This window comes from Styela clava, chromosome 11 (genome assembly GCF_964204865.1).
Source record: "Styela clava chromosome 11, kaStyClav1.hap1.2, whole genome shotgun sequence".
Lineage (NCBI taxonomy): Eukaryota > Metazoa > Chordata > Ascidiacea > Stolidobranchia > Styelidae > Styela > Styela clava.
The window spans coordinates 8,965,039-8,990,409 of record NC_135260.1 but is presented as its reverse complement, the minus strand read 5'-3'; the positions used below and the strand labels follow the sequence as shown (position 1 = coordinate 8,990,409).

Genomic DNA, 25,371 nt, shown 5'->3' with positions numbered 1-25,371 from the left:
TTCATAAATTGTTATAACCAGAAATAGGATTCAAAATTTGAAAAACGTTTTCTCTTTTTCCTCTTTCAAAACTTTCTCACTCACAACAGGTTCCCTTCCCTCATTTCTAAAGCCATGTTGAACTCGTAGCTATTCAACTGTACTTAATATTTACTAATGTATATCACTTTGGTAAGCTATATTAACGTCACATGCTTTAAATGAATTTAAGACATAACTTTCGAAATGCCAATGATAATCCTGTCGTGTTCTGCACCAAAAAACAAGAACGGGATGCTGATTGTTACTTCATTTCGAGAACGTGTTCCCGCGAAACTCCCGAAACTTCTCTAAAATACGGGAATCTTAACTATACATGGACCTAATTTTTTTTTAATTCAGGATTGCATTTTATTTATATATGTAATTATACAGAGTCGGCAAAAAATGGGGTTACAGTAAACGTAGACAAATAATATATATACAGTAACTATTAACTGTCAACTTTAGGCCAACATAAATACATTGTTCTGAATCGCGCCTTGGGAACTTATCAGTTTCAAATGTCCATTGAATAATTTTGATCATAGGAATCAAATGATTCCTTCCTAAATGATATCAAAACTACTTTTTACTAATTTCTCTGACTTAAAATGAACTCGGTGTAGCGCTCGCCTACGTTTCAGTATACTAACGTGCACCGCACAAGGGCAAACTGAAGTTAGCCGCAAAGTTTCAACACGATTTTCCGGTTTTCAAGTTCGAATTACATTTTTACAGGCTGGGAGTGTTCTACGAATAATAATTACAGGAAATATCTCAAAACCACAAACCGGTGTCCAATAAAATAAAGGGTATTTTCGTTCGTTTGTTCCATGGATAAATGGTGACAAATTTTCACATTCAAAACAGCCGGTAGATTTGAAATATCAATGAGGCAATATCAATGAGCGGAATTATGGGATTAAATTTCGAAATTGCAAATGAGTTTTCTCCAGTATAGTATAGACTCATAGTTGGTATACCACCCCAATGCAATATAACAAGTATTGTTCAGTCATGGCCGACCCTGGATTACATGCTTTATAAATTCTAATGCACTTCAAAAGCGTTCGAATTTGTGAATGCAAAGTTATTCGAAAAAAACATTATTTTTCAGAGGTACCTTCCATGAAACGAGTCTCTACCATTTTATCACCCTTCCATCATTGATGATTCAGCAACTCATAAAATTGATATTACAGTGCATTCAATCAAATTACAGCAATCTAAGGGCGAACATGCTTTAAATTTACAGCGCTACATAATGCGTCATAAATATATTTATTAAAGGAGTCTACATTTTGACGAGAAGTGAATCAACTTTTGGTTTCAATTATCAGTTCCGGGCGAATTTCAAGTAAAGACAACCTAGTCATACGATCTGTATTTCAAGGATTAGTTTCCATCGTCCTTCGAGGAGAATATCTCTCAACGGAGATAGTGAAAACAGGCAGTGCGGCAAAAAATTGCAACTCTCTCACATTTGATCGGGTGTTGGCATGAGCATTATTCAAGGAGTCGTGGCAACTCTATCATATTTTGATTATATTCCGTGATCTATCAAAAACTCGACCACCAAGATGTCCAGGAATCGCATTGATCGCATTGATTAATCGCATTGAACGTTCAGACCTCAATACTGACCCGGTTAAATAAATTTATTGCTAATTTTTGTTTATAAGTATCATCTTAAACGTCTATAAACGTTTGTACGCATAAGAGCTGTTTTCATAAAATAGCATGCAAATTAATCATATGTGGCCCGGAGCTTCATTATCTGTGACCCGCGTCGCATTTGGAGATGAAAAATCGGATTTGGGTGTTGTTTCGTTATGAAATTAACCATAAAAATCGTTTGACATATTGTTACATCCCTAATGTCTCTGAATTGGCTATAATTGCTATAGCTGAGGAAACTAGCAAAGTTGAATGATGTGCTTGGCAGTCTAAATTGTTATCTGGCTTTCTATCTTTTTGGTTGGGAATATAGCCTATACATGCTAACAATTTTGGCATCGTAGAAAAAATCGAATGCGGAATCTATTAGCCTAGGTTGGCTATGCCTGATAACTAAATATTAATGTTATGGCCTAACAATATATTTCATACCGGGTGTTTTTGCAACCAGGCTAAACAGTATTGCAAAAAATTTGTGCCTATATAACAGAAAATTTAGTAATACCCTCTTGTACCTCACATTTTGTAATCAATCAATCTGTAACTATCTTGTAAACATGAGTTTGAAAAAAAAGCTGACGAATTCAATCAGATTTTTAACTGGATGTGAGAGAGAAAATACCACAATGCTTGCTTGATATGTCGGTGACAAAATGATGTAATTCAGAACGGAATTTTAGAATTTTTTGAGCAATGAACATTTTCCAAAGTAAAGATTTTGCTTTGAAAGTTTTATCGATACTAGGAAAGCCTTTTCCCTTAATAAAAAGTTTAAAATCCTAATATCATAAAATTGGGATATGAAAAAGACCTTTGTAGGTTTTGGTAAGTTTATTTGTTGCGTGTTTTAGCTTGATAAATGACAAATACTGATCAATGTGCGTGCTCAATAAAAGTGTTTGTTTTGTATTGCGCTGTTTGTCTATTCTTACCACTACTGTGACCTTCGAAAAATGAAAAAATAATCTCCTGGCCCCCGGAGTCGACAACCTTGGACTACCCTGGCTTAGGGCCCTATAACCTATAAAAGGCAATTGTAATGAGAAATAAATGGCAAATCTTTTCAATTTAGAAATGAACCCTTTTAACACTAATAAGCACAGGGGAAATGAACTGAAAAATATTGATGAACTCGAGGCAATTAATTGGCCCAAAGAAAATTATAAAATGCCTTCTCAACAGAATATAAGAAACTTAGTCACGTATAATGATGCTCTACAATACGCCTATACCGTGTTGGGAGGTGACACTTCGCGCTCTTAATTTCCTCAAACTTATAACCTGCCAGGTTTCCGGATATTAACAACTTCACAACTTTGGTTTTGATTGAAGTCTATTGCAGTCAATGAAATACTTATTCTACATGCACAAAGTACGACATAGACAGGAATTCTATATAACGAGAAACAACGAAATGGTGAAGTGATAGAAACGGTATATGATGAGGTGACGTGGTTATTGTAGAGCGATGCTGAAGTTTACTACCAACACAACAGGCAGGTTAACAAAATATATATTTCTAAAAAACGGAGCTGGAGTAGTAGTCGCTGTAGTAGGCGCTGTAGTAGGCGCTGTTGTTGTCTGTGGAGTCGTAGTCGCTGACGTCGCCACTGTAATTTGCAGTTGTCGTCGAATTATTTGTTGCAGATGATTCTGAAGTTTTTGTTAGATTTTCTGTTGCACTGGTCGTCTGTGTTATTTTTGAATCAGGTGAGTCTACTGTTATTGTTTCAACCTGCAATATCAGAGTTTCAATTACTTGTCTTCCAAACTGAAATAAAATAAAGCTTTCTTTGGAATTTCAGAGTAACCAAAAATGGAGATAAAAAGAAATAGATTTGTATTATATGTGTTTGACAGTATTTTCCAAACTTCTCACAATAGCTCTCTGCGATAATTATAAACAATACTTCATTTAATACAGCCAAGTTGCTGCAGTTAACTCTTGACATTCACATAAATCCTATTTCTACTTCAATATCCATAGAAACATTCTAGATACTACATACCACACACTGAATATGAGCAATAATTTAACTTAATACGTGTTATATTGATACAGTCCTGAGGAAGGAAGTTTTGGAACACTTCAAGTTAATTGTTTTATTTAGACCTTAATCTATTAGAATTCGCAGATGCTTAGATTTTTCCACAAAACAGCCAATTTATCAGCGAAAGCAAAAGCAGTCGTTCACTAATATCAATATATGTTATTTTGGCAAAGACTTTCAGAAAGAGTGTGAATAAATTTGAAGTTGTATTATTGTTATACTCAGTGCTGTTCAATGATGTATATTGTATATAGTAGACACTCAATGCTAAAAAATTATGGGCGTTCCCGAAGTATGTGGAACAAAATGGCGAACACCGGAACGGAGTATGTAAGGATGCCAAATATGAGACTTTACGAGTATTCGATTCTTATCCGATTCCTAAATTATCGATTCCGATTCTCGATTCCGAATCTCAATTCCTCGACATATCTTACCGAAAAAACATACCCACCTAAGCAATACCTTAAGAAAACAAGAGCACTAGGTTCAAATTCTGGACGGACAAGAAGTCCGAAACTAAGTATGGGTATCCAATTTGTCATAGGAGACAGAATCGCACAAAAAAAACGAATCTCTCAGAACCCACAGAGATTTTTAAAATAAATAAACGTTAAAGCCCTCCAGTAATATATTATATATATATAGTGAAGTTTGCGTTGTCGTAGCAACTCAACATAGCAGTGAAGCAGTTTATACATATATGTGAAGAAATTGCCATAAAACGTTACACATTGTTTGCAATCCAAGGTTTAAACTTGGGAATCGATTCCAGTGCATCGGAATCGATTCTAGTCGATTACGCGAAGAATAGATTTTGTAATCGAATCCGGACTCAATTTCGCCCTCCCTAAGTATGTGCACCACGTTAGGTAGGGATTTGTTCAAAAAGAATTGTTTTAAAACAATTGTTTTAAATCAAGTTTTTTTGCCTGTTTTGTTCAAAATGGCTGTACTATTTGATTTTTTTGTATTACATAGGTTGAAGAAAAATGGACGTAACAACTTGCCAAGCGCCTCTTATATGCCATAAATCTTTCAAAACGTCACAAATATCGATAGAGGTTCATGCACACCTTCTCAAGCTGTAGTTCAGTGGTTGGCGCAGTAAGACGCAAACGATAAGCCATTACGTGAACGACCTTGCTGCGATGAAACCACCTTGCGAAAACTGAAATGCGATCGAATAAATGAGTTTGTATGACCTTGAACAACTCATTTCAACCCGAAAAAACAAAGTATGCTAAGCAGAAATTAACCGAACAGTGTTAACCGTAACAATGACTTCATTTTATGAGAAAAATGTCAATACATGACCTCGAAATCCATATTATGGCGTCTTTGCATCAGAGGACTCTTACAATTAACATAGGCTAGGTTAGGGTGGCTCATCGTTCATATCAGTAGATTACCGCCGATATAAGCATATTCTTCATTATCGCAACTCACTTTGCCTAAGTGCTGCACTTGATCGAATTGCTTTTGTAGTAGGCTCGTGAGCTAATTTTCATGATTTTTCTCACTCAAAACGTCTCTCTGATATATCGGCGAAACATTCCGGGTAAAATCTTATGACTTTGGTGAAGATATAAAGTGGCGATAAATGTACGCAATAGTGGTGGAAGTCAAAATAAAAAATTTTACCTATATTTTTGAAATTATAATTCCGGCTGCGTGTTCAGCTGCCAGAATGCAACGTTTTGGCGTAGTTTCGCGGCGATGTAAGGGGTATTTCAATAAAAAAAATACAAAAAATAAGGAAAAAATTTGATTTAAAACAAGCCCTTGTTTTTTTAGACAAAATCCTAACGTTAGGGTTAGACCATAATCTTATCTCAATTTCCTATATTTTAGTTTTATTACGATTTCGAGGACTAGCCAAAAGACTCCCGTAGTATTTGTACTTGAAATTATGTCCTAGCCCTAACCTGGTACAAGTGCTACGTTCCCGTGTCTCCCGTCTTAATTTACATACTGCGTGGGTACCAAATTATAATTTTTTTTTATTAGGTTGGAAACCACTGCCGTAAATAAAAATTATTTTATCGTGTGAATATGTGATGAAATATTGAATTAGAAATTGTAACTGAAAGAGCCCACTTTTGGAATATTGTCAAATCGCTGTGCTACGCACCTTAGCTCAAATAAAAGTCTCCCTATTCCTTCCCTACCTATTTTTAGTCGCATTTATGCAATTAATATTCATTAAAATCCATACTTTGTGGGTTGCCAATGGTGACTGTGACGCGTTTTCAAACGAATTGCTTTTTTCAATCTTTCTAGTAGTCGTTTCTTTTGTAGTCAGGATTGTTCTATTGTCGTCTTCTACGCCACTGATAGTTGTCGTTTCGTTTTTAACTGTGTTTCTTTTATTGCTATTTGAAGTTCCATTTCTTGCGAATTCCTGAAATAGAATTTGCAAAGAATAAGCTTCTCTCACAATGGAATAATTCAATTCAAGTTGTTTTGGGAAAGAAATTCGGGAAGAGCCAGGATAAAATTGGAGTTGTATCATCGTTCACAAAGTTGCTGTAATACAAAAGCAATAATGGCTACCTGAATTACCAGTTTTGGCGTTGTAGTAGTTTTTGCAATTTCATTTTGGTTTGTCCCATTCGTGATAGAAGACTTCATTTCTGCAGACTGCTCGCTGGTATCAGAAGAGTGTGTTGTTGCTGTCGCAGATGTAGTTATTAGCCTGATTGATATTTCTAAATTTGAATCTGTCGTAGTAGGTCTGACCACAGTCGTATTTTCGCTGTTGTTGAGAGTGATTCGGTTGTAAGCGTTGACCCTTTGGTTATGTTTACCTTAGTTGATGGCGTGGATTGCTCCTTTGCATCATTAGTCTTTGTTATGTTCGGATTATTGATTGAGTTTTTTGATGTACTAGCTGTTGAATTACTTTGTGATTTCCCTTCCATGCCATTGAGTATATTATTTGATGTTGTCTTTGATGACGACCTTGTTGTCGCAGAGGTTGATGATGATTCTCTGGGCGATTGTGTTGTAGCTTTCGGTTTTGTTGTCTTTGTGTCGCTGGCAGCATCTGATTTCCATATTTTCTGACGAAATCACAATTAAACAAGATGAAATAGTGTGTGGTTAACACTAAAAGCAATTACTCTCGATATGGAATCATAGGTAACAGATTTGGGCGTGTGTCGGACATCACAAGTATATATGATATTTATTATGGCAATTCGAAACACGCCAGAAGCTCCAAGGCTCGGATAAACATCACTGAGTTCGTACAAAATATTGTAACAAATATTACCAATGATAAAAGTTATGCTACTACCTCTTTGATCCATGACAATGCCTTAGATCCCATTTCACGCTGAGATGTTTGACGATAAGTTACTTATAAATATTTGCATTGGTTACGGAGTATCAAATAATTTAGAAAATAATGTATGATAATTTCATCGGCCAGTGCTTAGTGAATCACCCTGGGAGGGCGAGGAATTTAGTAATCAGCATGCCTTGACTGGCATGCTTATTTAACTCCGAGTACGATGCACCAACTGCCTATCCGAGTTGCTTGTAATTTTGCTTTCTTCTGTGATGTCGTGAGAACGAATGTATTTATGTTTCCCCAAGTATTCAAGGTAATACACAGAATGATGCGGATGAAATTTTGGTGTAACACTGTTTTAAGTGTACATTTTCGCATTGTTTACAGTCGATACTAACTACCGGTACTTGAAAATTGCGATTATTCTTTGAATAGGCTATCTCATGCATCTCATTCATGTTATTTCGTTCAAGAAACTAAAACCCAACCTGTGCAGCAACAGTAGTTTCAAGCATGCTCAATGGTTTCTTTGTCAATATTTCGCTGTCTTCTATGGGGGACATTTCATTGAATGTTCTGGCGCCTTTTATGTCAGACAATATTGCTGTAACTTCGGTATCTTTGATTGAAGGATGAGTCGTCGAGGATGTTTTTTTGGGAGCTTTAACCAGGCTGCTGTCCAATGTTTTGTTTTCATTGAATTTCTTAAAAACAAAACTTTTTTGAGATTTTCAGGGTTAACATTTGCTGAGTTATAATAATATGTCATATTTTTATTTGTTTCTCACAACGAGAGAAACCCTTCATGATTCCAATTTATTTATACAAAATTGACCGATTACTGTGTAAGAAACGTTCGACCAATTAGGATGTAAGGTGATAACTTGCAATTTTAAATCCTCTAACACCATCATTAATGATAGGATTGGAATATAGGACTTCATACAGTTCAGGGTTAAGTGTTCAGTATGCAATAGACACATTAAACAGAATACCAAATTGATCATTTTTTTTGTTTTTCATGTGTCATTTTATTTTTCTAATTTCGGCGAATTATTCTCTTTTTTGACTTCAATCTGACTTCCGTGATTTATCAATTTCTTGGCAGGATTTCGGTCATATATATCACTTCCCATTTTAACCCCACCATAAGACAAAGATGTATCAACCCTAACACAGCATACATCTACAAAATATTGCTTTTCAAACTAAACATCAATGAATGACTAAAATGGTATCTTTATAAAAATATTTTGTGTGAATTACCTCTTTGAAATCTTTATTTGGATCGGCGGAACCTGAATGCAAACGTTTAATTGATAACGAAATGTTTTGTTTTGACATATATATTAAAAGTAATAAAGGCAAAGTACAAAAACGTGAGTTTGACAAGGAATTGTTGAAATTTGACGGTTGATAATGCCTAAAAATAAGCTTAATATTTCTATCTTGTAAATTTGTGCAAATCGTGCTTTAATTATTTTATGCAGATTTGACTGAATAGGCGATGGAAATATTTTCTGGAAAATAGCAGTTTTCAACATTAATTCTCGGTATCGTTTAATGCTAAAATGCTTTAAAACAGTTTTTTATTTTTATATACTTGATAACTAAAACTATTATACCACCTTTTGAAAAGAAATAAACAAAAATTCCAATGACGGTAATGACAAGAAGGCAGATGATAATGGCACCGATGATTTCTGTAAAAATATGAGAAATATCTATTTTCATTCACCATAAATTGGGGAACACTGATTTAGGACATACGGGAATTCACGTTAACCCCCCGCTCAGATTTTCAGCCATTTAATGAAGAAAAAACGTGCCGGAAATTTACACTGCAGTACCGACGACAACGTATCCTTTCGTGGAAGATACTGATGTTATAGCAATACATACGGCGCCATTTTCAAGACAACCCAAGTGCAACCTAGGCTTATTGGCAACCGATGCCAATAAACGCTGTTTTTTATGATTATTAGAGCGCAATATTTTGTATTTATATATATCTATCCAATTGTTATTTGATAAATTTAATCGCATACGAAAGGTACCGTTAAAATTAATGCTATACATTGCGTGCCCATATTATTTGCTTCTATAAATTTCTTATATAAATATACTTTCATAAAGTGTAAATTCCCGGGAGCTTACGTAAGAAATCTATACCTACCAGAGTCTATATCCAAGTCGCTAGGCTAAAAGTTTTATTGTTTTCGCGGGCACTTGATAAGAATAGTTTACCAGGCTAATTAAGACCGACACTGATAATTAAATGTGAAAAGAAATGAAACAATGACGTTTGGGCCTAAACTTTGAATCTAACAAACGTCTGTGAGACTACAATATACTCGAGATCATGTAGAATGTTAGATACAGAATTGATAATGTCATGTAACAAGTGTAACGCAAAATATTACGCAATTTTAGTATCAGCCTGGCGAGAGCTTTGGGCATCACAAAGAAAATAGGTCAGTTGAAACGCCCACTCACTTGCTATTCGTTCTTGTCCGGGACGCCGACGATCTTCTGACCCTTTCTCGACATCTCCTTTGCCTTCGTCAGTCATCTTTTCGTAGTAGTAAAAATTATATTCAAACGTTTGTGTAACAGTTATTCTGTTGACACAAAATTTACCGTCTTTGAGTGAGATAATCAAACAAAGTGAATATATTACAACAGAATCATCTGGTTCATAAAATTTTTTACCCAATGATAAGATTCAGAATTTCAAGAACGGGTTCCTTTTGAAAAGAAAATCATATTGACTAATAATTCTGTTACTGTACGCCATATTTACATAGCTACATTAACTTGGCTTGCTTCAAATGATTCTCATGCATAACTTTCCAAATGCTAAATATAACCCTGCCGCCCTCCAAACAAAAAATACAATTATTACGCCATTCCAAAAATGCTTAGCATGGGTTCGAATTTTCTTACTCGCTGTCAGTGTTGAGTAATATATATATATTGAATAATTACTGGAAATACCTTGAGGGTATTTTTACGAAAACTTCACTATAAATTACATTGAAAAATGGCGGCAAATTCTAAGATGTGACAGTTATTGGTTAATATATCTATACATATATGAAATATCAAACTGCGTACGCAGTTTCCTCAGCATAGATGGTAGTTTCCACCATTCCAATATAATCTCATCTTACGTGATTTCAGCATAATCGCAAGAACAGTCGCATCAAACAATGAAAATATTTCTTGTCGCCGATACAAAATACTTTCTATATTGCACTGGGGAGGTATAAAACAAAGATCCGTCTATTCTGATGACAACGCATTTCCTATTTCAAAATTTCATCCCTTAATTCTCTTCTACAGCATCATTGGTGTTTTAAATCCATCAATACTCGCCTATCTCAATGGGTGAGATTTACATCGCATTTAAGCGAAAGAAAAATACCTCGCATTTGTTTTATTTACCGACAATTTCAAGTTGTTTTAAAGTATTGCACTTTCATGAGACATTTGTATAGTTATATATTCATCAAATAACAATGAGATTTTTGTATTGAAAAATATGTAAATTTTTTTTTTTTTTCAACAAAAAAAAACGGCGTTTTATGGTATTTTGGTAAAGCCGAAAACTGGCCTGGTATGAGTTTCTTTTTCGGATTAAAAATTAGTAAAGATTGCATGGGTCAGAGGTGGGCAACCTCTTTCAGCTCGCGTGCCAAAATTTGCTTAATTCAATGGCAAAACACGTACACGTTTTACACGTACCAACCGAGATAAGCGTTTTGACTTTAAACTAAACAGTTATAAACGTTATTGTTGTTTTAGTTGAATTTACATAAAAAATAAATGCAATACATCATTTTTAAACATTTAATCCTATTTTCAAGCATTAATAAGTGTTAACTTTTCACTTTTTCCTCAGTATGGAAAACTTTTGTGTCAAAACAGCATATTTAATTAATTTTTTGTGTGGAGGCTCCATCGGTTCACATGAGAATTTCAGAAAGGTAAAATATTTTTATGAAGACATAATTTTAGTTAATTATTGATATTCTATTTCATAGATTTGATCGTGTCAGGATTGATACACCTTTGCAGTGATATATATATATAAATATATATATGACTACGTTACCTATTTATAAATCATAGATTCCGGCAAATAAATCATTAAATCGCGAAAGGATAGATTTAAGGTAAAAAAAAGAGTTTAATTCGCCAAAAATTGAAAAGAAAAACTCGGAAACACAAAGTCTCCAAAATTTCTCAATTTAGAATTTAGATTATCGCTGCTGGAAATTGCCCGATTCAACTACAAAATGAATTAATTGAATGATGAATCGGATTTAGGCGTATATATATGGAAATTTGTCCCACATTCCTAATAGGATATGAGTGACACATGGAAACCGCACGTGCATTCACACATCAGAATGGACGATTCGAAGTATATACTACTCTAATATTACAAGTAATCTGCGGGCGCATAGGGTAAGTTTCTGCTATCAATCCTGTAATAATGACCATTGTCTTGCGTTGGACATACCGAATGAAAATGAATGCAAGAAAAATTATTCGTTTGAAGCTATTCAATATATTTATATCGAAAAAATTAAAATCATCAAATGAATTGAATATTGCTTATCATAGTCAGCAGAGTTTTGGATCTGTTAGGATATTAGGAGCCTATTTTTAACAAAACAAGATTATGTCGACGCAAACTAAAAAACGACCGCACTTGCTACTTTGAGGTATAGGTTTGTCGTACCGATGATTCGCCTCTATTATCAGAGTAATTATATGAATATTATAAATGGTTTTCCACACAAAACAATATTTATACATAACTAGAGAGAACAAATTTCAATATTTCACGAATTCTGCTTTTGGAAGACGTAAACAAAAATAAAATTCTAAAGCTAATGTTGCTCGAAAAATTACGTTTCATAAAACTTATTCAAAACAAGTCGCAAAGCGGCTACTGAATTTGATAAGGCAAAGATCGATTTTTTTAATAGGTTGGATACATCACCAAGTTTAAATTGCGCAAATTTGGCTATACAACAGGGAGTGCAACCAGTAAAGCTATATTTTTAGTTGGCGCGTTAAGACTTCATTATCAGAACATGAATTAAACAAGATTCTAAATTAGACTATACATACGACATTGCAAATTTATCTTCATGATGTACCTGTGTTTGAAATCCTTTTTAGTTTTTTTGTCTGTGTTCTGCGATCCAAATGCACAGTAACTACCGTCCAAGTTGGCCAAATTTTGTAGTAATTCTAGTGTGCGCGCCAAAACCAGAAAACTGAGGATTTCTGACACGTGACACTTGATTGCGTTTTTCTTCTTCTACAGAACAATACCTGTATTTTTTTTTTATCAGTGGTCTCAACAAATGGGGATGCCATGCGTGATCTCGACTTGCATTTCAATGAGACATTGTATAATATTATATCCAGCTGATAACAATGAGATATGTATTTATTAAAATATATGTAAAATGTTGTCTTTATTTTTAAAAAACAGCAACTAATTTTTTTTTGGCCAAGCCGCAAGTTGGGCTGGCATGAGTTTCTTTGTCGTACTAACATTGGTAAAGATAGCCTACGTCAGGGGTGGGCAACCTTTTTTTTAGTTAAAAGTCCAAAATCGGCTTGAATTGATCGCTTAATTCCTCCACGTGCCAACCGAGATTTGTGAGAACAGACTATGCCAGTGTTTCCCAACCCGAGTCCGCACTCTCAAATGAGTCCGCGAAGCGTTTGAATGAGTCCGAACGAGCCAGAAATTTACTGCCAGTCGCAAACGTTTTTGCCAAAATTAACTATCAGCTAAGTTACGATTTACGTTAAAATTTACATAAAACATAAAACGCAAGTTTATCCACATAACATTAATCAAGTCAATTATTACTAGTTACTGAGTAGGGCTGGGCATATATTCGAATATTCAACTATTAGAATAGCAATTCACTATTCGAAAATTTGGTAACAGGTGACGCGAAAGGTCAAAACGATTGGATTTCACAACACACTTGCGAATTTTCGACGAAAACACAACACACGCGTGGTGTTTCTCGCGATTTCAAACAACGAGGAATAATTTTTTTTATAGTAGGTGTCAATGGTAGAAACCCAAATTTTCTAAATTAAAAATAAAACGGTGAACCCCATAATTTTTGTTTTATGGTTGTACGCGACCGATTAAAAACGCTTCTTTAGAAATTGCATTTCGCAAAATTTCGGATGATACTGTAGTATACGTACCAGGGCATTTTCCTTTAGGCCCCCACATTGGCACGTACAGTACTGGAGCGCCGTAAGTGTTGTACGAACAGCTCAGATTTATTGAATTCGAATAAACGAAAACGAAAAACGATTCGAAAATACGAATCAAAACAAAATATAATCTGGCAAGGCGAGTTACCATGAACCCAATTAAAATAGAAAGACATTTTAAATTCTCGTCGTTGTCATGGATTGAATATAGTGCGACAGAAAAGGCCATTACACTAAAAAAAGTCGGCTCTTTTAACGGACGCGTAATTGCGGCGAATTTCCGATTTTGAAATTCGTTCTAATTCCGTTGTGTTTGGTTTTATTGCTTCTTCACATGGAGTACGGTTGCAATAAACGCACTTTGAGTCCGCAACGGTTTTCGCCGGTGAGAAATTAGTCCGCGACCAAAAAAGGTTGGGAAACGCTGGACTATGACATGTTTCAAAGTGTATGTGAAGTCCATGCATCTGAAAACAACTGTCTAACAAATCACATACTCAACATGGACTGGTAACCGGACGAGAGGTCATGGTTCGCGATAGAATTAAGCCTGAAGTTATATGAATATTTGTTTTTTGCTCTTGAAGTTTTTTTAGGTCGGCTTTTGCATATAATCCCTCTTCGTGTAATAATTGGATGATATATCTGGAACTTGAGTAGGCCTACTCATCTAGTTAAATTGATAAATCAAGGCGGTATAGATCTGGGTCAAACAGAGAGTAATTCGGCGAATATTGGAAAGAAAAAGCTGATATATGGAACCACCAAAGTTTTTCATTGTATCTTTACACAATATGCAAACATTTACAGTTTTATAGGCCGCACTTTCTTTAATAGGAAATGAGTGACACTTGCAAACCCGTGTGCATTCACACATCAGAATGGACGACTCGAAGTCTACTACTCTGATATAATATTACAAGTAATTTGCGGACGGGTTGGGAAATTTTTTGTTAGTGGTCAGAGCTATTAATCCTGTATGAATGGCCATTGTCTTGTGTTGGACATATACCCTGTAACAATCAACCTGTAACCGGGAGAGTTCCAAATTTTTTTCATTCAGCAAAAGTATTTAATAAGTATTAAAAATAAAATCACATTCACAGGAATGGAATAAAACGCATCGAGGTTGCATGAAAACTTCACTTTTCATCGACTGAAATTAAATACATGCGAGAAAAATTACTCGTTCGAAGCTATTCAATATATTTATATAAATCTAAAATTTGAAATGAGCCAAAGAATTGAATAGTGTTTATCATAGTATATTCAGTTTTAAATTTGTTATGATCCTATTTTAAACACTTAGACTTGACTTAGTCGACACAAACTAAAAAAGCTCGAAAGCTACTCTACACTTGCTAGTCTTTGAGGCATGACGTATTGGGGATTCGCTATTAGTACCAAAGTAATCATATGAATGTTAAAGGGTTTCCGACACAAAACATTATTTATAGATAACCGGGAAGAAGAACTTTCAATATATTTACAAATTCTGCTTTTGGAAGACGTATACACAAAAAAGATGATGCACAGCCTGAACATAGTATGTGTACCAGGTTTTGCGCCATCTTGGTGCACATACTTCGGGAGCGCCAAAGAAGTTCTCAAGCTAATGTTTCTGGAAAGATTACGTTTCATAAAACTTATTCACGTCAAGTCGCAACTCGCCTACTGAATTTGATTGGGCAATGATCAATTTTTTTCTAATAGGTTGGATACATCATCTAGTTCAATTTGGGCAAATTTGGCTATACAACAGGGAGTGCAACCAGTAAAGCTATAGTTTTAGTTGGCGCGTCAAGACTTCATTATCAGAACATGAATAAAACAAGATTCAAAATTAAACTATACATACGACATCGCAAATTTATCTTCACGATGTACCTGTGTTTGAAATCCATTTTAGTTTTTTTGTCTGTGTTCTGCGACCCAATTGCACAGTAACTACCGTCCAAGTTGGCCAAATTTTGTAGTAATTCTAGTTTGCGCGCCAAAACCAGAAAACTGGGGATTTCTGACACGTGCACTTGATTGCGTTTTTCTTCTTCTACAGAACAATACCTGTATTTTTTTTAGCAGTGGTTTCGACAAATGGGGATTTCATGCATGATCTCGACTTGCATTTCAATGAGACATTGTATAATATTATATCCAGCTAATAACAATGAGATATGTATTTATTAAAATACATGTAAAATGTTGTCTTTATTTTTAAAAAACAGCAATTAATGTTTTTTTGGCCAAGCCGAAAGTTGGGCTGGTATGAGTTTCTTTGTCGTACTAACATTGGTAGAGATAGCCTACGCCAGGGGTGGGCAACCTTTTTTTTTGTTAGAAGTCCAAAATCGGCTTAATTGGATCGCATATTTCCTTCACGTGCCAACCGAGATTTGTGAGAACAGGCTATGACATGTTTCGAAGTATATGTAAAGTCCATGCATCTGAAAACAACTGTCTAACTCAGTGGTTCTTAAACTTTTTGAGTCGCGCCCTCCTTTGAAAAATCTTACAAACTTCGCGCCCCCCCCCCTTTTTTTTCTTTGAAAATCTGCTTTTGTGATGGGCTGGTTGCTTTATATTAAGATGGCGCTGTAAAAGTGTGGTCTCATAGCGTCATTGTTCTGATTGTTTAGGCATAAAACGCATCAGAGTACAACTTCGCCATTCACTGTCGTTTGTATAAAGCCATAATCAAATAGTGGTCATCCTACATTCTCCGTTTTCCACTCAGTTTGCAATACCGGTAAAGTTAAACTAAATTTCAGATGGAACTAAGCACGCAACGAACGTACGTGAAAGCATCTTGCGCCCCCCAGTTTAAGAACTGGTCTAACTAATCACATACTCAACATGGACTGGTAACCGGACGAAAAGTCATGGTTCGCGATAGGATTAAGCTTGAAGTTGTATGATTATTTGTTTTTTGCTTTTGAAGTTTTTTAAGGTCGGCTGTTGCATATAATCCCTCTTCGTGTAATATTTGGATGACATATCTGAAACTTGAGTCTAGTAGAATTGATAAATCAAGGAAGTATAGATCTGGGTCAAACAGAGTGTAACTCGGCGAAATTTGGAAAGAAAAAGCTGATATATGAAACCACCAAAGTTTTTCTTTGTATCTTCACACAATATGCAAACATTCACAGTTTTATATTATCACTGCTGGACATTGCACAATTTAGCTACAAGATGAATAAATTGAATATTCGGATTTGGGCGCGGGGAATTCGAGGCCGCGCTTTCAGAAATAAGTAACACTTGCAAACCCGTGTGCATTCACACATCAGAATGGACGACTCGAAGTCTACTACTCTGATGTATTATTACAATAAATTTGCGGACGCGTCGGGAATTTTTTTTTACTGGTCAGAGCTATTAATCCTGTTTGAACGGCCATTGTCTTGTGTTGGACATATACGCTGTAACAATCAACCTGTAACAGAGAGTTCCAAATTTTTTTCATTCAGCAAAAGTATTTAATAAGTATTAAAAATAAAAACACATTCACAAGAATGGAATAAAACGCATCGAGGTTGCATGAAAACTTCACTTTTCATCGACTGAAATTAAATACATGCGAGAAAAATTACTCGTTCGAAGCTATTCAATATATTTATATAAATCTAAAATTTGAAATAAGCCAAAGAATTGAATAGTGTTTATCATAGTATATTCAGCAGAGTTTTAAATTTGTTATGATCCTATTTTAAACACTTAGACTTGACTTAGTCGACACAAACTAAAAAAGCCCGAAAGCTACCCTACACTTGCCAGTCTTTGAGGCTTGTCGTATTGGGGATTCGCTATTAGTACCAAAGTAATCATATGAATGTTAAAGGGTTTCCGACACAAAACATTATTTATAGATAACCGAGAGAAAGAACTTTCAATATATTTACAAATTCTGCTTTTGGAAGACGTACACAAAAAAGATGACGCACAGCCTGAACATAGTATGTGTACCAGGTTTTGCGCCATCTTGGTGCACATACTTCGGGAGCGCCAAAGAAGTTCTCAAGCTAATGTTTCTGGAAAGATTACGTTTCATAAAACTTATTCGCGTCAAGTCGCAACTCGCCTACTGAATTTGATTGGGCAATGATCATTTTTTTTCTAATAGGTTGAATACATCATCTAGTTCAATTTGGGCAAATTTGGCTATACAATAGGGAGTGCAACCAGTAAAGCTATAGTTTTAGTTGGCGCGTTAGGACTCCATTATCAGAACATGAATAAAACAAGATTCAAAATTAGACTATACATACGACATTGCAAATTTATCTTCACGATGTACCTGTGTTTGAAATCCATTTTAGTTTTTTTGTCTGTGTTCTGCGATCCAATTGCACAGTAACTACCTTCCAAGTTGGCCAAATTTTGTAGTAATTCTAGTTTGCGCGCCAAAACCAGAAAACTGGGGATTTCTGACACATGACACTTGATTGCGTTTTTCTTCTTCTACAGAACAATACCTTTATTTTTTTTTATCAGTGGTTTCGATAAATGGGGATTCCATGCATGATCTCGACTTGCATTTCAATGAGACATTGTATAATATTATATCCATCTAATAACAATGAGATATGTATTTATTAAAATATATGTAAAATGTTGTCTTTATTTTTAAAAAACAGCAATTAATGTTTTTTTGGCCAAGCCGAAAGTTGGGCTGGCATGAGTTTCTTTGTCGTACTAACATTGGTAGAGATAGCCTACGCCAGGGGTGGGCAACCTTTTTTTGGCTAAAAGTCCAAAATCGGCTTAATTTGATCGCATAATTCCTCCACGTGCCAACCGAGATTTGTGAGAACAGACTATGACATGTTTCAAAGAATATGTGAAGTCCGTGCAGCTGAAAACAACTGTCTAACTAATCACACACTCAACATGGACTGGTAACCGGACGAGAGGTCATGGTTCGCGATAGAATTAAGCCTGAAGTTATATGATTATTCCTTTTTGCTCTTAAAGTTTTTTTAGGTCGGCTTTTGCATATAATCCCTCTTCGTGTAATAATTGGATGACATATCTGGAACTTGAGTAGGCCTATTCATCTAGTTCAAGGCTGCCCAACCCGCGGCCCGCCGAAGTGATTTTTGCGCCCGCCCTGTAAAGTTTATAAACAGACTTTTTAAATTTTTACATACATTTTACTATACAAAAGTATCTTTCGTAATTTTGGTGTAATTATTCCTGCCATCTATCTACGTTCAAATCAAATGCCGGTTTTTAATATTAGGTGTGTGTCAAGTCTTGCACCCTGGTGGATATCAACGTCATTTTTTTTATTCCTCGCAAAACTGTGCTATAAAGATATTGTGCGATCATTTGGAACAAACGGTGAGCGCAAATATAGGAATGAACTTAGAGCTTAAGTTTGCAAATTAATTTCATTCTGATTGCTTTCTTTCGTGTCGGCTTTGATCGTCTTTATCGACAACGTAAAATAAAAAGTCAGCAATATCTTTGGTACTGGTACTGTTGTCTTTTTATGTTTGTACTTTTGTTGATGTTATGTTTGCGCTACGTAAGATTTTTGAAATGTCGTCACTGCATATTCGTCAATAATTCTGGTGAAATTGACGTAATGGCATTGCTATTAATTAGTCACAAATCAGTTTATATCGACTATTCGTTCAGAAATCTTCGTTATGTTACTTCATTAAATACTTGTATTGGTGTTTCAAATTTTACGAAACGGCCCACTCGAACTTGATATTGCCGCGACCTTGACGCACACTATGCTCATTTAAACATTTAAAGCAGTATCGTAGCTACTGAAAATAAATGAATAAAAACACTATAACGCAAATATAACACTCAACTTTGACGTGATGTTTGTGTTTCTTGCGTGGTCACCAAAAAACCGCAAGGGTGTTATGTGATGATTGATTCTTTGATTCGGTCGCCCGAGAGTGTTATGTCCACTCCCCGTTTACCAGATATTCGAATAGTAAACCGCTATTCTAATATTCGAATAATTTGCCAGCCCTACCCAGTAAGCAATTATTAATTTGATTGATTTCATGTTAATAAACTCGCTTTTTATGTATTATGTAATTACCTACACCAAAATCAGGACTTATCTGGTATTAATGTTTGGTACAAAGGTTTGCGGCCCGCGACCGATTTCGTCACGTGGAAGTGGCCCGCGAGACGAAAAAGGTTGGGCAGGCCTGATCTAGTTGAATTGATAAATGAAGGAAGTAGATCTGGGTCAAACAGAGAGTAATTCGGCAAAAATTGGAAAGAAAAAGCTGATATATGAAACCACCAAAGTTTTTCATTGTATCTTCACACAATATGCAAACATTCACAGTTTTATATTATCACTGCTGGACATTGCACAATTTAGCTACAAGAAGAATAAATTGAATATTCGGATTTGGGCGCGGGGAATTTGAGGCCGCACTTTCTTTAATAGGAAATGAGTGACACTTGCAAATCCGTGTGCATTCACACATCAGAATGGACGACTCGAAGTGTATATTACAAGTAATTTGCGGACGCGTCGGGAAATTTTTTGTTACTGGTCAGAGCTATTAATCCTGTATGAATGACCATTGTCTTCTGTTGGACATATATCCTGTAACAATCAACCTGTAACAGAGAGAGTTCCAAATTTTTTCCATTCAGCAAAAGTATTTAATAAGTATTAAAAATAAAAACACATTCACAAGAATGGAATAAAACGCATCGAGGTTGCATGAAAACTCATTTTTCATCGACTGAAATCAAATACATGCAAGAAAAATTACTCGTTCGAAGCTATTCAATATATTTAAATAAAACTAAAATTTGAAATGAGCAAATGAATTGAATAGTGTTTATCATAGTATATTCAGCAGAGTTTTTAAATTTGGTATGATCCTATTTTAAACAAAGCCTGACTTGGTCGACACAAACTAAAAAAGCCCGAAAGCTACTCTACACTTGATAGTCTTTGAGGCATGAGCGTGTCGTATTGGGCATTCGCTATTAGTACCAAAGTAATCATATGAATGTTATAAAGGGTTTCCGACACAAAACAATATTCATAAATAACCGAGGAGAAGAACTTTCAATATATATACAAATTCTGCTTTTGGAAGACGTACACAAAAAAGATGACGCACAGCATGAACATAGTATGTGTACCAGGTTATGCGCCATCTAGGTGCACATACTTCGGAAGCGCCAAAGAAATTCTCAAGCTAATGTTGCTGGGAAGATTACGTTTCATAAAACTTATTCACGTCAAGTCGCAACGCGCCTACTGAATTTGATTGGGCAATGCTCAATTTTTTATACATATGACGTTGCAAATTTAGCTTCACGATGTACCTGTGTGCGACTTTCGTTATAGTTCTTTGTCCGTGTTCTGTGATCCAAATGCACAGTAATTACCGTCCAAGTTGGCCAAATTTTGCAGTAAATCTCTCAAAATTTTCCATGTCGTCGCGAGAAATGGTAGCTTTATTAGTGACGAGACATCTTTCGAAATCTTTAAATTCTAATTTGCGCGCCAAAACCAGGAAACTTGGGATTTCTGACAAGGCACACTTGATTGCGTTTTTTTCTTCTACAGAACAATGCCTATACTTTTTATCAGTGGTCTCGACAAAATGGGTGGCACTTTCAAGATCTCTGATTGGCTCGAATAAAGCTGCATTAGCAAGGTTGGCGAGATCACTTCCACTAAACCCTTCCGTGTTTTCACCTGCAAAAATAAAACTTCATTTACATTATTTGCACTGTTATTTTTTACTTGTATTCGGAGTAAAATGTATTTTCATGAACAAAATTTGTGCCAGCTCGAAGGATAAACACGATCGTACAAGTTACCTAATATCTCCCATTCTGCTTCGGTCAGTTCGCATTCAGTTTTATTGCAATGCAATTCCAAAATTGATCTTCGACAGGATTTGTCCGGGAGAGGAATGTAGATTCGTTTCTGAAATCGCCTGGAATCATATTCAAGTTTAATTCATTTTGACTTGCAAATACATTGATTGATATTCACAAGTCATTATTCTTCGTTATTCGAAAATTTCTAACACTTCAATCGTGTATATGGAGAAAAATATATGATAATACACACACATGACTATATTAGTATATAAAGGAACTATTATTCTCGGATAAAACTGAATAGGGTAACGAGAATGAGAGAGTAATAAAAATCGAGTTTTTGTTTACTAACTGTGAATCAGAGAAACGTCAACAGATTTGGTGCAATTCAACTTATTTTGATTACATCAGAGCATTTAAATTTTATTTTAATTGGTAATCTGGCCTGGTAATCATGTCTTATTAAAATTTTACTTTTGTGATATATATATTACACTTCTATTTTTATTTGGCAATTAGGTAATCAAATAGGAACTCAAACGCAACGCAAATACGAATATGCTGACAAATCGAAATATTATATTATACCCAAATTTTAACCAGAATTATACAGAAATAAAGTTCCAGTTATGAATTTCAGTAAGCTTATGTCACTTTATTTTCAAAAAAAGCTTTCTCGTACCTGAGAAAAGCCGGATCTATTTCCCACGGAGAATTAGTAGCGCAAATAATGATTACATCTTCATTGTTTTCCTTGTTCGGTCCCGCATGAGTTTGAGCTATATTATCCATTTGCAATAAAAGTTCTGTTTTAATTCTTCGAGTTGCTTCTTGCTCGGTAGAATTTCGACGTCTGCATAAACCATCAATCTCGTCCATGAAAATGACAGCGCTGGAAAGAGTCGAAGTTGAGCATTATTTCATTGGGGTAGGAGCCGTATTTTCAAACTCCTTGAAGTCGGGAGTTAATTCCACTAAGCAAACTTAACAGTCTTAACTTATTAAAGCGGATCTTTTTTACAAACTTCCCGTCGCTAATGCAAAAATGCAAGGTTTCAAAAAAAAACACCCGCGCCACGTTTGAAAATAAAAAAAAATTAGTAATTATCTAGTTAGAGTTGGGAATGATTTGAAAATTTGAATTTTTAGCACAATCTGCATTACTAATAATCTTCTTATTTTGATTGCGGAGAGGTTGTTTGAGAGATTGTATTTTTTGTGAGGGATTTGTACAAAAGACCCAATAAGGCTTGTATACGCCAAAGTCTTATAATCAAACTTTGATTTTCTAGGAGTTCGTAGTCGAACTTTTTCACATCCCGGATTTAAAACCGAAATGTTTTTCAGCTTGTAGTCGGGTGTCGATTGCAAACAACTCTGCTGTGTGGTCACTCGCATCATAAGTAAAATATGAATGCGCACAAAAGTAATTGGCTTTTTGAGGTAAGCAATAAAACAAACATGGAATTTGCTTAATCAGTTGTTTCAATCAATTATGTTTGAGCAACAATATGAGCACCTCAAATAGCATCAAACGTTCCGAGGAATTAAATGGTCTTTTACGTATATCGATATATACAAATATATAATATATTTCAAAAGATGATCATTCCATAATATGTACGCTAGTGCCATCTTACGTTTCCTTTCGGGATCTAGAATGTGCAAACAGATCACGAATTAATTTTTCACTTTCTCCAAACCAACATGACAGCATGTCTGAACTCGACACTGAATAAAATGATGTCTTAATTTGTCCTGCAACAGCCATAGCAAGGCGACTTTTGCCAGTTCCTGGAGGCCCGTAGAGAAGTATTCGACGCCATGGTTTTCTATTACCTGTTGGAAAACATAGATACTGCATAGTTCATGCATAAACTGGTTGGGTTGTCAATTTATACCCTAAGAATTTCAATTCGCATACCCGTGAATAGCTGTGGAAAACGAGTCGGCATCACAATAGCTTCATGTAACGTCCGTTTTGCTTCGACAAGACCAACTACGTCATCAAAAGTAACATTACAATTCCTTATGATTGTGTCTTCGACAGCTCGCATTCTTGTATTTAACTGTCCATCACTGGTATTTGATTGTCTGCTTAACAAAAATAACTGATAGTACTTGAAAAGTACCGCACTCCAATGAATATTGAAGAACAAACACTACTAATACATGGATATATACACTCACTCGTTAGAATATGAGTAACTTTTGTGAGTAGATTCCGAGTCCGTTTGTTGATCGAAATCCATCGAATTCGGAAGATATTTCTGTTTTGAATCTTCATTTTGCCTGAGTGTATAGGATACTAATATAAGTGTGCTCTGCTTAAAATTATTTACATACATGTTTTTTCTTGATCATTGATTCCAAGGGGCTGTTCAATACAACCGCAGTATGTTGTAAATATTTGACTTTTACCCTTTCAAAATCTCGTAAACAAAAACAATGTTTTATACCAACTTTCTTCTGAGTTGTTGTTTAAACAATCGTTCACATGTTGAATAGATTTTTTCAATATTTCTAGAACTGTTGCTCGAGTAGAATCAACATCAATTTCGCCAATATACTGATAAAAAAAATCAAGGGTTGAGTAGCATTTGCATGAAATGTGACATTTAGAGTGAAAATTAATAATTGTAGTTGTGTTATTCACTTCGTGGTTGGTCATGGCGATTACGGATCTTTTGTACAAAGCCAGCGCCCAAAATGAGAAAATGAGTAATTATTCAGTCAGGGTTGTGAATGCAGACTGCTTGAAAAATCCTTCTTAACCCTAACTGGATATCACTACAGGCAAGTTGTTATTTTGAAACGAGGCGGGGGTGTTTTTCCTAAAACTTACATTTTGTACATTAGTGACGGGGGCTTTGTACAAAATATCCGCCATTACTAACTGCCGTATTACTCAGTATGTCAATGGATGCACTGAATTTATTAGGTTTCTTTAGTTCCGAGTAAGGTGCATTTAATGTTGGGCCGACCAACTTTTAGAGGAATATTGTAGTACAATTACTTCCATTAATATAGCGAGTGAACAATTCCAATATTGTCACCAGAGATATCGTCAAACATTAATTTCGTTATCTAGGACATCACTGAGTAACGTTACCGACCTTTACACGAGCCAGACACTCATCAGACAGCGATCGAAGGAGAGGGAAATTGGTGCTGGATTTAGAAGCTTCCCTTCTAAGTAACTCATACATAGCAAGTGTCTTTTCATAACTTAGCACAAGATCTACTTCGCTTCGACTTCCTGCCATTTTTAAACAAGACTGCCGGGAATTTACAAACTACTCTGGAGATACGTTTAGCGTTGCCAAAATTTACCATCTTGTCTAAAATTAGGGGGTGACATGTTTCAACATTGAGAATTCATTCTCCATACACAATATTGTAATTACGTAAGGAAAAGGTGGCAAAATATTTTTCGAGGTTGAGACTAAAAAAGACTGTTCTTGCTTGGTGGTAGCATTGAGTAACTATATTTATAAGTAGGTGAAGGGTTAATATTTCGTATTTCGCCGGTTTACAGGTCACGACGCTGGGCGCTTGCGCAATCGTGGAGATCGGCATCGCCCATGTTGCGAGAAATGACTGGTGGATAGTTTAGTTTGGCTTCGGTGTGCCGATGTTCGTGCATGTATGAAGCATTCCAATTTTTTGTAGTAACCCACAGGATAATAAACCAACATCCTTTTTGAGTCGGACAGTTCGTACTGTCGTAGAACATGGTTTTTCTTAGCTTTCGTGGCTTCATGACTATCGTCGGATCGTCGTCACTTTCTGACTTTATTACATTGCACTCCCCACATTATGTATGAGATTGTATTGGTCATTATCAACGTACGTGTTAAAAGCACAACAGCCTGACATCCCGATAGTTCAATACTATCGCGTATTTTGTTTGTTCAATTCTGGCCCAAGCCTCATTTCTGCATTTAATTCGGTTTTTGTGTGTGTGCTGGTGGGCAGGCACATGATATTTCTAATGTTTTATACTTCTTTAATGGTTTTGCTTGCTCTCCAGAATTCTCCATTTTTAATTTGTGTGTATTATGGAGTCTTCAGTAGGCAGAAATTTTTATTTGCAAAATTACTGAATTAATGATCAGCAGATGTATTTATTTATAATGTATTTATTTATAATTTAGGCAAGCTTCAAACCAGAAAGTAGGCTGATTCAGTCAACTATAGAATCTATTCTGGCTACTGGGCTAT

At 35.4% G+C, this 25,371-nt stretch overlaps 3 protein-coding genes across 5 annotated transcripts; all 3 read right to left on the bottom strand.

The window, feature by feature from the left end:
* Positions 1-3,023: 3,023 nt before the first annotated feature.
* Positions 3,024-6,500, bottom strand: LOC120347224 (uncharacterized). 2 transcript variants are annotated; one of them, XM_078118058.1, is made up of 3 exons: positions 6,306-6,500; positions 5,968-6,153; positions 3,024-3,433 (listed from the first exon to the last, which is right to left on the bottom strand). In XM_078118058.1, the coding sequence occupies exons 1-3, from the start codon at positions 6,381-6,383 to the stop codon at positions 3,218-3,220; spliced, it is 480 nt and encodes a 159-aa protein (XP_077974184.1). In that variant the 5' UTR covers positions 6,384-6,500; the 3' UTR covers positions 3,024-3,217. The 2 variants fall into 2 exon arrangements, with proteins under 2 accessions (XP_077974184.1, XP_039273065.2); XM_039417131.2 differs by having other exon boundaries at positions 6,315-6,500.
* LOC120347245 (uncharacterized) lies at positions 6,461-9,795 on the bottom strand. Its single transcript, XM_039417156.2, has 5 exons — positions 9,544-9,795; positions 8,676-8,750; positions 8,314-8,345; positions 7,536-7,751; positions 6,461-6,814 (listed from the first exon to the last, which is right to left on the bottom strand). Exons 1-5 carry the CDS (start codon positions 9,617-9,619, stop codon positions 6,461-6,463), a joined length of 753 nt encoding a protein of 250 aa, XP_039273090.2. The 5' UTR covers positions 9,620-9,795.
* Positions 9,796-19,162: 9,367 nt separating this feature from the next.
* LOC120347186 (uncharacterized) lies at positions 19,163-25,353 on the bottom strand. 2 transcript variants are annotated; one of them, XR_013479032.1, is made up of 9 exons: positions 24,264-25,353; positions 23,607-23,716; positions 23,338-23,439; positions 23,072-23,241; positions 22,788-22,986; positions 21,830-22,039; positions 21,142-21,260; positions 20,641-21,016; positions 19,163-19,917 (listed from the first exon to the last, which is right to left on the bottom strand). XR_013479032.1 is itself a non-coding variant. In XM_039417074.2 (8 exons), exons 1-8 carry the CDS (start codon positions 24,411-24,413, stop codon positions 20,700-20,702), a joined length of 1,377 nt encoding a protein of 458 aa, XP_039273008.2. In that variant the 5' UTR covers positions 24,414-25,353; the 3' UTR covers positions 20,019-20,699. The 2 variants fall into 2 exon arrangements, 1 of the variants encoding a protein (XP_039273008.2); XM_039417074.2 differs by lacking the exon at positions 19,163-19,917 and having other exon boundaries at positions 20,019-21,016.
* Between the last annotated feature and the right edge of the window lie 18 nt (positions 25,354-25,371).

Coding starts and splice junctions, on each gene's coding strand:
- LOC120347224 (XM_078118058.1), bottom strand. CDS start 6,383: ATGAAGTCTTCTATCACGAATGGGACAAACCAAAATGAAATTGCAAAA. Junction 6,154..6,305: donor CGCCAAAACTGGTAATTCAG/GTAGCCATTATT, acceptor ATTCTATTTCAG/GAATTCGCAAGAAATGGAAC. Junction 3,434..5,967: donor CACCATTGGCAACCCACAAA/GTATGGATTTTA, acceptor CTGATATTGCAG/GTTGAAACAATAACAGTAGA.
- LOC120347245 (XM_039417156.2), bottom strand. CDS start 9,619: ATGACTGACGAAGGCAAAGGAGATGTCGAGAAAGGGTCAGAAGATCGT. Junction 7,752..8,313: donor CAAATAAAGATTTCAAAGAG/GTAATTCACACA, acceptor TTTGTTTTTAAG/AAATTCAATGAAAACAAAAC. Junction 6,815..7,535: donor AAACTACTGTTGCTGCACAG/GTTGGGTTTTAG, acceptor TGATTTCGTCAG/AAAATATGGAAATCAGATGC.
- LOC120347186 (XM_039417074.2), bottom strand. CDS start 24,413: ATGGCAGGAAGTCGAAGCGAAGTAGATCTTGTGCTAAGTTATGAAAAG. Junction 23,242..23,337: donor AGTTACTCATATTCTAACGA/GTGAGTGTATAT, acceptor TTTGTTAAGCAG/ACAATCAAATACCAGTGATG. Junction 22,040..22,787: donor TCTAGATCCCGAAAGGAAAC/GTAAGATGGCAC, acceptor GACTCTTTCCAG/CGCTGTCATTTTCATGGACG.